This window comes from Lichenostomus cassidix, chromosome 4A (assembly GCF_008360975.1).
Source record: "Lichenostomus cassidix isolate B80296 chromosome 4A, HeHo_3.0, whole genome shotgun sequence".
Classification (NCBI taxonomy): domain Eukaryota; kingdom Metazoa; phylum Chordata; class Aves; order Passeriformes; family Meliphagidae; genus Lichenostomus; species Lichenostomus cassidix.
Genome location: NC_139485.1, coordinates 14833116 through 14847516, shown reverse-complemented (window position 1 = coordinate 14847516; position 14401 = coordinate 14833116). Strand labels below are relative to the sequence as shown.

At 43.2% G+C, this 14401-nt stretch overlaps 1 protein-coding gene across 3 annotated transcripts in view; it reads left to right on the top strand.

Annotated features, from left to right (window-relative positions):
• HDX (highly divergent homeobox) overlaps window positions 1-13150 on the top strand; it is a 40078-nt gene extending 26928 nt beyond the window's left edge. For all 3 annotated transcript variants that reach the window (XM_085060688.1, XM_085060689.1, XM_085060687.1), the window contains 4 exons: window positions 2638-2717; window positions 4240-4323; window positions 6311-6433; window positions 6634-13150. In XM_085060688.1, the coding sequence (XP_084916814.1) occupies window positions 2638-2717; window positions 4240-4323; window positions 6311-6433; window positions 6634-6759 (413 nt within the window). In that variant the 3' untranslated portion in view covers window positions 6760-13150. The remainder of the gene's footprint in view (window positions 1-2637; window positions 2718-4239; window positions 4324-6310; window positions 6434-6633) is intronic.
• Window positions 13151-14401: the final 1251 nt, after the last annotated feature.

The following is a 14401-nucleotide window of genomic DNA, read 5'->3' as shown; positions in this document are numbered from 1 at the left end:
CTGTTTGGTCTCTTTCTTCTACCTCTGTGTCTCTGAGTTTTGTTGGGTTTGTTATACAAAGATTGGAGAAACCTTTGGTCATTAGAGCCCCATTTCTGCCAGATTCATCTGAAATGAAATCACAAGTTCATGTTTTGCTGGTGCAAGTGAGAGCTGGGCAGACAGTACAGGTGGAGAAGCCTCACTTCCCAGGGAAGCCAGGTTTACAAAATGCTCTCTGCTAACTGCTCAGTTCTTCCCAGCCAGCTGGAATGGCCATTCCATTTGACACCTCATCCCTGGAAGTGTCCAAGGCCAGGCTGGACAGGGCTTGGAGCAGCCTGGTCTGTGGAAGGTGTCCCTGCCGTGGCAGGGGGTGGAATGGGATGAGCTTTGAGGTTCCTTCCATCCCAAGCCATGCTGTGATTCCATGGCTCCCTCGCTGTGATCCTGAGTCACCCCAGGCACTGGTGGGTGTGGAGCTGCCTGCTGTGACTGAGCAGAGCTGTGCATTCCCTGCTCTCCTGGCAGGGAACCTCTCAGCTCACGCTGGAACAAGGAGCTGCCCAGGCCTCCTGCTGCTCTCTCTGACAGGCAAACAACCCAGCAGATCAAAGCCAGGAGCAGGGCACAGCTCAGGAGCCTTGGAGCTGCACACACAGGGGCTTGTCCTCTGTAAACTGCAGGCTCTGGAGTGAGAAGTGCCTTCAACTTCATTCCCCTTTCCCTCCCAGGAGCACATGGGATCGATGTCTCCCTGCCCCTCCAGTCCATGAGCTGTGGCAGGATGAGCTGCCTGGCACATCCCCCGCTCACTAATTGCTCCCAGTGCTTCTGCTTACAGGAGATCAATGAAGCCTTTGCTCTCCAAACTAAAAGAAAGTCTGACCTCGGGCCTGCTGCTGCTGCAGCTCAATGTGCCAGGCTTGATGCTGTCATTTCAGCAGAACAATTTAAAGGGAAGAGCCAGGGGAGTGGAGAGCGGCTGGGAATGAGTTTGGGAGAGCTTTGTCATACTGACTGTAGAGGGAATGAGATGATAAAGAAATGGGTCAAGTGATTGAAAGGCAAGTGAGATGAGGAATCTCAGAGTCCTTGATTTGCCTGAGGTGTGGAAGGAGCTGATTTAAGTCAGATCTGCTTGAAAGAAAATGGGGACAGGGGAAGAGTCTGAAGTGCCTGTAGTTCAAGTGAGAAATAACTCCATGTTTATTGAGCAAGGCTTTCATCAAACAAGGTGAGGCTGAGCACTCGGGGTGGATTATTAGTGTCAAAGCTTAAGGAAGTGCAAGGAAATGAGAGGATTTCCACAGCATCCAGGAATCCCACTTTCATTCCTTTATTCTCCCACAACAATTATTTCTATTCATTTCTCCAGTTCAAAGGAGGAGCTTTCACTGCTGCAGCTCAGCTAGTTTTGAACTTCCTGGAAAATATTTCCCCCAATACTCATGGGTTGCGTTCAGTCACCGATAGGGAATTGTTTTAATGTTTGAGAACTGTAACTTTTGGTCCTAATTCATTAAAAAACCAAAGCCACAACAGCCAAAAAAACACTCTGAAAGACAGAAAAAAGCAATTTTTGGTCACCTAATTAGAGTGACAATGTCGATGGCTCCTGCTTTTAAAATGTAGTGGGAAAATACAAAAAAATAAGCTAGGCTCTGATGCAAAATGGAGCATTAAAGCTCTCATATTGCCTCACCTTTTTTAATTGTGTGTTAATTGTGTCCACACTTAGTGGAGGCCGTTAGGGTAGGAAAGTTGTTTAAAACCATTAACTGTCTGTGTATGATCTGACCTAAATATGACCCTGTCTTGGGCAGCGTTGGTAATCCCAGGGAAATCCTGTTATCCCTGTGTTTGTGTGGAGGTGACAGACCTGGAATCATCACCTGCCTGTCCCTCCCAGTGTCCCACCTGAACCTTGCTGCCCCTTCCCTCTTTTCCTCTTTATATTTCATATGTATAATATATTTATATTTTAATGTGGAGAAGTCAAGTAAATATGAGGAACAAACTTCAATTTTAGGGGTAAATAGATTTGTCTTTTTTTGGGTTGTATTTCCTCATTGGCCTTTAAGGTCAATGGAATCATCTCATCCTTGTGGTTGAAATATCAGGGTAAAATCTGCTCTGTTTTCAAGTGTTTGTACATAAAAAAGCACTTTAAATTCACTAGGGATAAACGTTTGTCATACAAGAAGGACACAGTCTGAGCAGTTTTTGGTTCAAAACCCATCAATGTCTGCAAGGGGGAGGTGGGATTTAGATAGGTACCCCAGAATTTTGGGAATGCAGGAATTTTCGTGTAGGAATTTATTTTAATTTAAAAAACCCAACTTCTGCACACCTCTGATGTGAAACTCGTCATCGTCTTTGAATATTCCAGCCTGAACCTAAAAATGGGAAGGTTTTGTCCAGAGAAGAACTGATAGTTTTGTTGTTGTTTCAGGCTGCAATTGCTTTGATGTTGGCCTGAAATACTTGTGACAAGATGTCTTTTTAATAAGGCAGATACTCTGTTTTATGAATAGACATTGATACCATGACTTTGCTGTTGGATTTAGCAGCTGTGACATTTAGTGATAAACACCATTAGTGGTCCTTCAGCATAAAATTGGAATGAAATCTGACAAAACCAATTTATTTCTGCAGAAGAGACAAATGAAGCTCTTCAAAATGAAGAAATTGGCCACAAAGATGATGACCAGAATCCAGTTTCCACTGATAATGTGGTATGTATACCTTTCCTTTTTCACCAGTTCATTAATAACTCCTTAATTAATGTTGAGTTTGTTGTCCAGCACCTTTGTTTTTCACAAGGTGACAACTTCAGTTGTGTGTATTAAAAGTCCTTCCTATTTGAGCATTAAAACTGTACTAAAAATTATAAAACACAGCAGAAAAAAACCTTAAAACCTTCGGTAGAAATGGTTTGCAGAGACAGTGGCCAAGAGACTCAACTCCCCAATCTACCTGAACCCCAGATTATGTCATTTGATATAATCATAGAACAAAACCAAAGAAGAGTTTCTTCATACTTTGTTCTGAAAACAGTGTAACAAAACTTTTAAAAAATGCACTTAAAATAGGACTAAAATACACTGGATTTGCATTAGAGATACAGATTTCCTATTTGAAATTCTAATTTGTTCTTTCCCCTCCTATCTTAAAATGTGTGTCTAAGAAAGAGAGTGTGAATGTTTGGCAGTTCCTTAGAGACTCTTTCCTCAAGCTGAGTCTAAAACCAAAAATATTTGAATCACAGTGTTACTGAGGGTCTGATGGAGCAGCAGAACTCGGGGACATCAAACCTCTGAGCTGCTGTCACTTCAGCTGGGCTGTCAGACACTGGAGCACGGGAAATGAGCTTTATCCTCCTTGCCAGGGAGAGCTGGGAACTCCTCTGGAAGGATTTCTCCTCAATGATCTCGGAGAAAATTCTGGTGCTGCAGGAAAAACCTCTGAATTAACACCTCAGGAATGATCCATGAACATGGATTGGGTCAATGGGAGTCCTTCCCTGCACTGGGTTAAACACTGGCCTAAAAAATAGTAAAATTCCTTTAACTTACTGTTGACAGGCTCATAAATGTTTACAACTGTCAAAACAAAAACAGTAAAAAAAAAAACTTGGGACGTAGTTCTAAGTTTTAATCAGTGTTAAGCTTGGCCTTAATACTGTGCTTTAGGTATCTTGAGAAACCTGGTATAGAAAGCTCCCCAAATTTTTGTGAATTAGGTGAAAATGTCCATCTTTATGCATTTGGAGGTGTCCTTTAGATCACTTAGGGCATTTCACTTGCATTGTGGCCAGGGAAGGCCAAAGGAGAACTTGATTTCTTTATGCCAGAAGTAGGTCAGACTTGCCATGATGGCTGCTGTGCTCCAGAGGGATAAACTTCCAGCCCCTCCTTTGAGCAGCAGAGCAGAGCAGAGCAGAGCAGAGCAGGGGCTGTGAGGGGATAACTGTGCAGCTCAAAGCCAAAAAGCTGGGGCCAGGGAGCTCCTCTGTAAACAGCTCAGGTCTCCATGGCAGCAGCTCTGCTGGATTCCCCCTGGATCTCCTGGCTGAGGTGCATGATTGCCATCTAATGGGGGCTGCATGGCTCAGGATTGCTCAGCAGCCAGCACTGAGTTCTCTTCCCTTCATCCTCCATCCTTCCTCCTTCCTGCCCCTTTGGGATGCAGATCCTCCTTTGCTTGTCTCCTCTGTCTGCTGGAATCTCCAGAATGAACCGTTTGCTTCTGTTTCAGAAAATAGAAATTTTAGATGATGAAGAGAGTGATCTGATCAGCAATTCTGAAGTGGATCAGATGAGTTCTCTTTTGGATTACAAGGTGAGTGATTGGGCTGTGTCAGGGACAGCAGGATAATCCCCAGGGGTTTCAGGGGGTGCATCTGTAAGGAATTCAGCAAAGGCTTGTGGGATCCTGCAGCTCCTCTGCTGTTTTCCTGGTGTGCACATCATCCACCTCCAGCCACATTATCCATGTTTCAACCCAAACAGAGGCAGGAAAACCCCATTTCTACAGAGCTGCAGCTCCCCCTGTGTGTCCCAACAAAGGGATTTGTGGAGCCACTGCACCAGAACTGATCCTTGGAATGCTGTGACACTTGTCCTACAGCTGCCAGCCCTGGAAGGGACTGAGCAGCTGGAATCCTCTGATGAAGTGGGGGGATCTGAGGAGAAGTCGTTCCCCAGGACATGGAGGGACAGGTTGTGGGAGGGAGGAAAAGCAGCTGGATCCTGACAGCTCCTGTCTGTGCCAAAGGCTGAGGGTTGTGTGTGTTGCTGCTCTCCCAGGAGTTGCCACAATTCCATGTTTCCTTGAGTTTTTACCTCCATTGCTGATTTTTTTTCCCTGAGAAACCAGGTCTGTTCTCATGACAGGAATCAATTACCAAAATAATAAACAGATCATCTCTTCAGAACAAAAATTCCTCCTTCCAGCAGCATTTTCCTGGGAAGGGCAGTGGAGAATGAATCAGGAGAGGGAATGACCTTTTCTTAATGTCACCTGTCAGCACAGAGAAAGGCTTGTTGTGACAGTGCCCTGCAGAGCCAGGGCTGTTATTTGACAGCACTGATTAGTCCCTGAGTTTTCTGCCTAAATCTGAATTCTTCCTGGGCTGGGCAAAATCCAGTGCTAAACAGGCAACAGCTAAGTTTCCATTGGGAAGAACTCTGCTAATTTTTATGGAAGCCTCAGAATCGCAGCCCAAATATTCCTCTTTCATTCCCAGAGCTGTTATCACCTGGAACAATGTGGTGAGCAGTGTATCCACTGAAAAAAATGTGTATTTTCTGGGAAAAGACCAACAAAAACACAACGATTTTTAAAGGTTTGTTACAAACCTTTAGTGTATTACATAGTCTCAGCTTCTCATGTCAACTAAAGCTGAATTCCAGCCAGTCTAGAAAGTGTGAGCATGAATATCATATTTTTTTCATTATTCTCTCATGATTTGGTGCTGTTATTTCTTCTATTGCAGAAGAGCCCTTCTGCAAAAATGAGCAATGCCTTTACTCTTGTAACCTAAATAAACAGTTTGACTTCCATGATCTTTGCAAAGGTGAATAACCAGAGAAAATGAATTTTAGCTCTGCACTGGTCAACATTTTGATCCTACATACCAACAAGTTTGAAGGAAAAGAGATACTTGGAGTAAACAGAAATACTTATCAAATCTGAATTTTTTATTGGGAAATTTCATGTATAGATTGGGAAAATGCCTTTTTAGCCAAAGCATACAAATGATTGATATTTCCTCATTCTGTAGTATATTACATGCAGTTCCAGCTCCATAAACAACTCTTTGGAGGTTGGAACTAAATGATCTTTAAGGTCCTTTCCAAACCCTTCTGTCACTCTGTGATATTCCTGTTTATTCTGTAACCCCAGGGATGCTGAGGAGCTTGGTGAGCTGACACTTGATCCATGTCAAACCCAGCTGCACTGCAGGATGTTATCTTTTACTTTGTGGTAGCTTTGAGGAATTTCCAAGTCCCTTTCCCTGTTTTTTTTTGTGTCAAGCTTCCTGCTGCAATAATGGAATTTATTTGCTGTTTCTGCTCACAGTCCCCTGATCTTTTCTAGGAGGAGATCTGGGCTTTGGGTGTCATTGTCACTAAAAAAATGTGGTTTTACCCAGATGTGTTTAGGTTGGTCCTGTCCCCATCCCCGGAGGGATTTAACAGACATGTGGCACTTGGGGACATGGTCAGTGCTGGGGAATGGTTGGACTCCATCTTAGAGGGCTTTTCCAACCTCAGGAATTCCATGGTTCTGTGATAATTCCCAGAGCTCTCTGATTTCCCCCCAGAATGAAGAAGTCAGGTTCATCGAGAGTCAGCTGGAGACTCACAAACAGAAATATTTTGAACTGCAGACGTTTACCCGGAGTTTGATACTTGCAATTAAATCAGATGATAAAGAACAGCAGCAGGTAAATCCTGGAGCAGGTTTAATATCAGAAGGTATTTGTCCTTTTGTGTTGTGTCCTTCCCTTGGGTTTATTCCAGAGGCTCAAATTAAGATTGAAAACCTCAATTTTTTCACTTCGTTTAAAGCAGATTTGACTGCTGACATAAAAAACACACCTGATAGTGTATATACTATATATTATATATGTTCTTTCCCTTGTAGGCCCTGCTTTCAGACTTACCTCCTGAACTTGAAGAAATGGATTTCAACCACACATCCCCCGAACCCGACGATACCTCATTCAGCCTCTCATCCCTGTCGGAGAAAAATGCCTCAGACAGTTTGTGATTTGGTTTTTTTTGGAAGTGACAGAACACCAAGCCCACGGGAGGTACAGGGTTCAGGAGAGAGGCTTTTGCTCTGCCGTGTTCCTCAGCCCAAGGTGGAGGAGCTGTGCTGAAGGGTGGCTGTGGCTCCTCACTGCCAAGGGATTCGGAATGTTGGGTTTGGGAAATCAAAGAACTGGGTGAGGGAAGGAAGGGTTCACTTGGAGCAGCTTGGCCTTGGTTAGGATTAACTTCTGACTCTCCAGAATAACTCTGGCTCTGTAGCAAAGTGTTTTTGAGCAGGGATGCAAGAGTGGAAAACAAATGTGTGACACACAGCGAATTCTTCAGCGTCACCTGCTCACCAGGCCTGTTTATTATATTTTCCCCATTTTTACTCAGGTAGGTGGACTAAAAATTGGGGATCCAAATAGAATAACGGGCTTTCTCTGAGTTGTGCTTGAAAACCTGAAATTAAACTGAAGTGTTTTTCATTTTTTGACTTGAGATTGTTAAATCTTCCATTTTTCTGACCAAAATAGCTGAAAAAACCTTGAAAGGCTAACTGAAAAAAATTGAATTATCATCAATAAATTATTAATGTAAAGAAGCAGTGATAAGTGTTGGAAGAAATGAGGTGGAAATGGGAACCCTCATAGCTGCAGGACAGAACTTCTGACTACAGTAGCAATGGGATTGGATGTTTACACTCTAGGGTTTAATGATTGTAGTCACAGCTTTTATTTGTCAAAGCCTGAATGCTGAAGTTCTGCATGTTATTTTAAATCTTGGTTATATATTTTTCCACAAACTTTGCTCCATTTTACCAAGCCAATCAGAATTCCACAGCTTTCATTGCATCCTGAAAGGTTTCCCAGTGTTTGGAAGTGGTTTTTGCAGATCTGGTTTGAAGCCCTGCCTGGTGGATTTTTTGGCAAGTGCCATTTCTAAACTGTGATCTCGACTGCAGGCAGGGGCTGAACTGAATTCCTTCTTTCCCAGAGCTGTTGGCACTGAATCCCTTCACTGTCCTGGTGGAATGGATGTGCAGAGCTGTTCAGATGGATGCAGTGGGGTGTTTGTAACCTAGGAATGTCTGGCTATGGCAGTGATGCCATGCTTGAGTTGGCAGAGTGGTGACCAAGGTTGGACTCAGTCTTGGAGCTCTTTTCCTCCAGGATGGTTCTGGGTGATGCTGCAGGTGCTCCTGGTATTGATGCTCCAATTCCAACCTGGATATCCCTCAGCAAGCATTTCCACACAGATACTTCAGTCTGGTAAAAAACCCGCTCTTTCCATTTTATGCCAAATAATAACTGACTCTGAGGAATCCTTGTTCATGCAGTGAGTAATCCCCTTCATTTCAGTGGGAGATCCAAGGTGTAGCTCAGAAAATCCAGTGTTGGGGAAATAACACCTTTTTTTTCTTAATACTGGGATTAACTTGGGTTTTAGGGTTTTCTCAGTCTGATCAGTTCCTCCCTAACCACTTGTACAGCTCTTTTTGTTTAGTATCAGTAGTGAGCTCTGTTATTTCAGGTTTTTAGTCTCCTGTCCTTGGGCATGAGAAGCTTTTAGCAATACTGTTAAATACCAGCTGCAGAAAGGGCAGGAACAGTTTCAAAAGGTGTTCTGAAAAACCAAAAGTCTCACAGTTCTGTAAGTTCCCAGCAGAGCTACCCTTCCTCAGAGTAAACCCAGAATTCCAAGCTGCTGGGCCTGTGTGTGAGTTGAGGCATTAAAGCTGAAAGTGTTGTGAGCAGAACTCACATTGCTGTCCTGCACAGGGAAGATAGAGCTGAGCTGGAATTCTCCTCACTCTGAACAACTCATTTATAAACGGTTTTCTATGCCAGGCTAACAATGGTTTCTATTGCTGTTCTCTCTAGACAGGAAATTTGTGCCACTGACAATGAAATCTCTTGTTTTCTGCGAAATTGAAAAAATAGTGCTGTGATTTGCCACTATTTGGACCCTGTTTTCCTGCTTCTTCCACTTAAACTCCCATGACAGAAGGCAGGATACTCTTAACAGGAGTTCTCAATTTCATGGTCAATTAAATCATCCACCTTCCCGCAAGAAAAACTTCCATTGATGATTCATATTTTGCTGTCTTGCTGCTATTTCATCCCCAAACAAATCGAAGGAATGAATTTTGAATGAACTGTTTGCTAGATACAAGCAATTATGTCAGTCCCTGTTCTCTGGGAAGCTGGAATCCTCTTGGATGTGCAGCTGAAAGGAGCTGCTCTCATCCCCCCCATCCCTGGGGATGTTCTGTGGTCTTTTCTCTTGTAGGGACACAAAACACAGCGAGGCAGTGGTGCTGCCATGGCCTGGGATATTTAACAACACTACAGGATAGTCAGGAAAAGAGGTTAAATTCCACCCCTGAATAACAAAATGCTGGGGAGGAAAATACTTTGCAGCTCCTTGGCTGGGGTTTCTTTCAATATCAGTGTTTTTTCCAACAAAAATCTAATGACTGTTAGCATTAGTGGTATTTAAATGTTGGTGGAGAGCAGTGTGGGTGGATTTGGGTTCTGGGTGTTTCCTCTGTCCATAGAATGGTAAGAAACACCTCTTAAGTGCAGCTCATCATTTCATAACCTTTACAGAAGATAAAGCTAATCCTGTGCTTTTCAGGGTGACAGAAATCAGCCCCTTTTCTGTTCCAGTGAATTATCACTGCAGCAGAAAGGCCACATGTTGATGGTTTTATCACCTTTCTGTGGCCATGTTGGTGTTTTCTCATTCTGCACATTTTGTCCATGAACAGTGACTTCCTTGGCATTGTTCATTCCTAAAGCATCCATGGGAGCATCAGTGATGGCTTTCTGGAGAAACCCAGGTGGGAAGGTAGCTCAGAACAGACACTTGAAGCAGAGGCAGGACAGGCTCTCCCCAGGGAGCTCTTTTTGATGCTGGAAAGTTTGTTGATGGTTAAAAACCCTCCTTCCTGCAGCTCTGCCTCCTTTCCTCTCCCTGCAGGTAATGCTTCAGTCACATCCATAGGTCTGACAGGAGTAATGGTAACAGGAAATATTCCAGTATTACAGGAAATACTCCAGTAAAACAGTAAATACTCCAATAGGTGAATTTGGGGCAGGTTTAAAGGTACCTGAGCAGGTGAACCATACTATGAGGTTTCTGGAGTGCCCAGCCCTGCAGGCACCTCTGCACTTTAATCTTTCCAAGTATTTCTTTTCACTAAGGCAATAAAAAGTGTGAAATGAGGGGTTTGGGGGCTCTGCAGCCCTGTGAGTGAGGCAAGGCATGTTCTGTCTTCACCTTGAACTGGGCAGCAGCTTTGTGGAGTTCAAGGGGAGAAGCTGTGTGTGCTGCTGGGCTCAGAGGGGTTAAGTCATGGAACAAAGCTGCAGCATGAACATCCTGCCTTGGGAATGGGAATCAGTGCTGGAAATGGATTTGCTCTCCCATTGGGGACCTCTGCACTGCTGTATTCCTAACATGAGCACAAACTCCTGCCCAGCACTGACCTCCCCTCAGCATTCTGGACAGAGCCCAGCCTTGGTCTCAGGTGCTGATGGTGTGAGGAGGGACAAGAATATGCATGAAGGGAATAGCACAGAATTCCTGGAACGGGAATAATTCACAACTTGTTCCAGCCCAAGTTGATGTCCTACCTGCATCCCCCTGCCCAGCTCCCCCAGCCCAGCAGGGACCCAGGGGCTGAAGGGTTGGAACCTGGCCAGATTCTGCCTCTTCTGCCCCAAATCTCCCAGCTCAGGTGGGAAGTGCCTGAGCAAAGTTTGGGGAGGTTAGGGAGGAAACTCCACCTGCTCACCAGAGAACACGAGCTGCCTTGTGTTGGTTTCTCTAGTCAAGTACATTTTACCACATTGGCCAAATGGGAAATCTGGAAAGTTTGAGGAAAAAAGTAGGCAAAGCAGCACTACAAAATGGGTGTTTTCCATGGCAGAACAGGGGTTTAGTCTGAGTATTTATTGCTCTAAAAAGCAGCAGCTGCTTTGGTCAGAAGGTGACAGAGAAATGGGGCAGAGCCTTGGGCTTGGGGATTCTTTTCCCACCAAGGAGAAAATCCTCTGTGCTGAAAGAGGTGCTTAAGGATGTTCCTGGAAGGAAAACGCTTCAGGTCAGTGCTCTGGCTCTGGGGACAGTTCCCATGTTACTGAACTAAGTCAATAACTCTTTTCCAGCTCTGTTTTACATTTTACACAACTCTACCTCTGAAATGTGACACCCCTTAAACCCACACAGAAAATGTGAATTTAGGATTTTTTTTTTAACCTTTTATAGGCAATAAATTATTCCCAACATGCATCCTTCAGTTTTGTGCTTGGTTTTAGCTGAGTGTGAGCCATTCACTTTGGTTTTATTTTAGTGCTATTTTTCTGTATTTGTGAGTCCATGGAAAAGGAAATTATGGGATGTTAGGGAGAAAAGCTTAGCATATGTTAATGGGAGTAAATATTTATGTTAAAGCTGAAGGATGATGGGGTGGCTGTGCTGATTTTGATGCAGTTACTGTGAGAAATAGGTATTATCCTTAATTCTGGTATTAATGATTGTTGTAAGATTGCTCAGTGCATCAGAATAATTAATCTGAGTGAGCAGCCAGTGATCTCAGCACTGGAAGGAAAAGGATTTTACGCTTTCTGAGACATCACAGTTCATAAATACCTCCTCAGATTTTTGTTTCAGTTGTTTTCTCTTTTTTTGGCATAACTTTATAGACACCTTGTAGAAACACTTTGGAAGTGTTCAATGAAAATGGATCAGTAGCAAACTGAGGTCAGATGGAGATTGAGACCACATTTGTATTCAAGTTTCATTTTAAAAGAGTTCCTTGAATTTCCCCTATCACATTTCTCTCCCTGGAATGCAGGGGAAGGATGGCAGGATGCACAAGGGGGATGGAGGGAATGAGGCACAAGGAGGCAGACATGAAGGTTCTGGGTTTTAGTCAAGAAAATTTCAATAAACCAAAAGGTTTCTATGCTGTGAAAAACAAGAGCTTCTGCTTTATCTGCAGATTCTGTGAAATACACCTTAAAAAGTCATTGGCAAATCCACTGAGTTGTGCTGGGGGGAAATTGTCTTCTCCAGTAGGAATTTTATCATTTCTAGGGTTATTTCTGGAATTACTGAGTGTGTTTGAACACACAGATGCAGATTCACAATGTGCACAGATACACTGAACTTGATCCCAATGGCTCTACAAAGGTATTTTAACTTGAAAATGTTAATGTAATTCTTCTAAAATATATTTCGTTTGCTCTTACTTTTATGTCTTGCTGTATATCAATAACATACTTCTGAAAAATTAGTCAAATACATCCATACAAATATGGTTTATTGTTCATGTCCTTGCAAAACTGGTAACTTTTAGGCTTGAAAATTTATGAAAATGCCCATAATAATGAGACTTCTAAATGATCTTGGCGAATAAACAAACTGCTGTATTTATGAAGAAATAATGAATCTTCTGCCACGGTGATTTCTGCTTTATTGTCACTATAGAAATCGGTTTCATTTAAAAAAAGATATTCTGAAAGTTTCAATATTATTGTATAACCTGGATGTTTTCCTTAGCCTAAAAACAAGAGAATTGATGATTTTAAATCCTACATCATTTCCCTCTGGGCCAATTCCTTAAGCTTTGTAACCTGAGTGTATTCCTGAGTTTCTCTCTGAAAATCACTATTTATATTGCATTTTTATGATTTCTATCAGTATGTGTAGCAAAGGAACTACTACAAACCTTCAACTGAAGTACCTCCACTGCAGTCCAGGACACCTGCTCTGGGCATTTGGAGTGCCAGATGCACAGAGATCAGGTCCAGACGTTTGTATTGAGTTGGTTTTCTGTGTATATAAAGGGTATTTATAATCTTGTATTAACAGAGTCATCATTGGAAATGCTGATTTCCTGCTTTAGAAGCCTGCTCAGCTATTTTTATATAAAACGTTGGTCTTCGCCTTAATTTTTTTTTTTTTTGTGAAAAGTTGTGCCATAGATATTTTAACTTATCCACAGATCCTTTACAGAGTTTGCTTTGACTTCTCTTTAGTTAATTATTTTTACCCTGAATTGTCCTAATTTGTTTTCTCCTCCAAATGCATCTCAAGGTTGGTTTGCTTTCCTAATTTTTTTTTTTTTTTGGAAGTTTTGGAAGATCCCTTCATCTGCATGCTTTGGTAGCTCGAGTTTTTCCTCTGTAGTTTATTGTTTCTAGTTTAGAAGAACCTTTTATTGAAACCCCCTGAAGTAATGCTTGTACAAATGTATTTAGGGTGGCCCAGATGGTCAGAGAAAAGGGCTATTTAGCATTGGTAAATTTGTCTACTGACTCAAGGATATTTTTCTACGTCTGTCAAGTTTGGGACTATGGAGAAATGAAATAAAGGTGAACTAACTCCTTTTCCTATATGAATTTCTCAGTTTCTGTGTTTATTATGGTCTTGTGAACGTTCAGTTCTGTTCAGAGCAACAAGAATTGAATCTATATCACGACTCAGCCCTATTTCTTCAGTTCCTACCGTATAAATTAACTTATTATTTATGGAGAGTCTTTTCAGGAGGATAAGAATTTTGTACAGAACTTGGAGCCCTCTGTCCCAGGAGCAGTGAGATGTTGTCCCTTCCCAAAACAGGGATTTGTGTCCAGTGAAGGCACTGCACACCCGGCACTGGCACAGCTCAGTTCAGGTGAAGGGGGTTGAGCTGTGGGGCTTTTTTAAAGCTGAATTTTAGAGCTGAATGTGAGCTCTTTGTGCTCTTCTCATCCCATGCTTTAGCCTTTCCTAACTTAAAAATCTCCAGAGCTAAATCCCGTGGTGTCTGACCTCAGCCCCAATCCACGTGGATGGAAACTGGAAAAAGTTAATGCTGATGATTGTTGGCTTTAGGAGCAATTCTGGTGCTGACAGTGACAGTGACAGCCCAGGTGTCCTGGGCAGCTCTCAGTGTGGCACCACGGCTGAGGGACAGGATTGAAATTTAATTCAAACCCAGGAATCACGAAAAAGAGCCGGAAGGCATGGGATGGAGAAGGTTTGGTGCCAGAGTGCATCCCGGGCTGGTGCAGCCAGGAATACAGGAGCAAAGCTCAGACAATCCCTGCAGCTCAGGCTGCCTTGGGTGGCACAGGCTGGCAGGTGGCGATGTGGTCACATCCACACGGATCCTGCAGGCACAGCTCACCTGGCTGCTCTCCCGCACTGCTGATTTGCATAAAACCGGATTAATTGAACTCTCCATGCTCTGAAATCACCCAAACTCGGAGCGCAGCCCCCGCCCAGCTTTGGAATTACGGCTGCAGGGAGGGAAGGTAAAACCAGAGAGAAACAAGGATGGAGAGGAGTTAAATCTGTCTGACCCTAAAGGTTTACTAACAAACGTTCCTGGACCCTAAATTCGGATGTTTTGGGAAAAGCCCACCCCGAGCCGGGTGGTGCTGCAGCTCCATTGCCACCTGGTGGCAAAAGAAACAGGAACTGGGGAAAAATGCCTTGAGCTGTCCCCATACTTCATATTTCAGAATGAGCAACTGTTTTTATCTCAATGAAAAATAAATATTAAAGTAAATCTGGCATTTGGTAAAGGGGAGCCTGAGATCAGACTGAAGGTGCAGCCATAAGCCAGGAGCATATTCCAGTTTAGTTTCCCCACATGGATT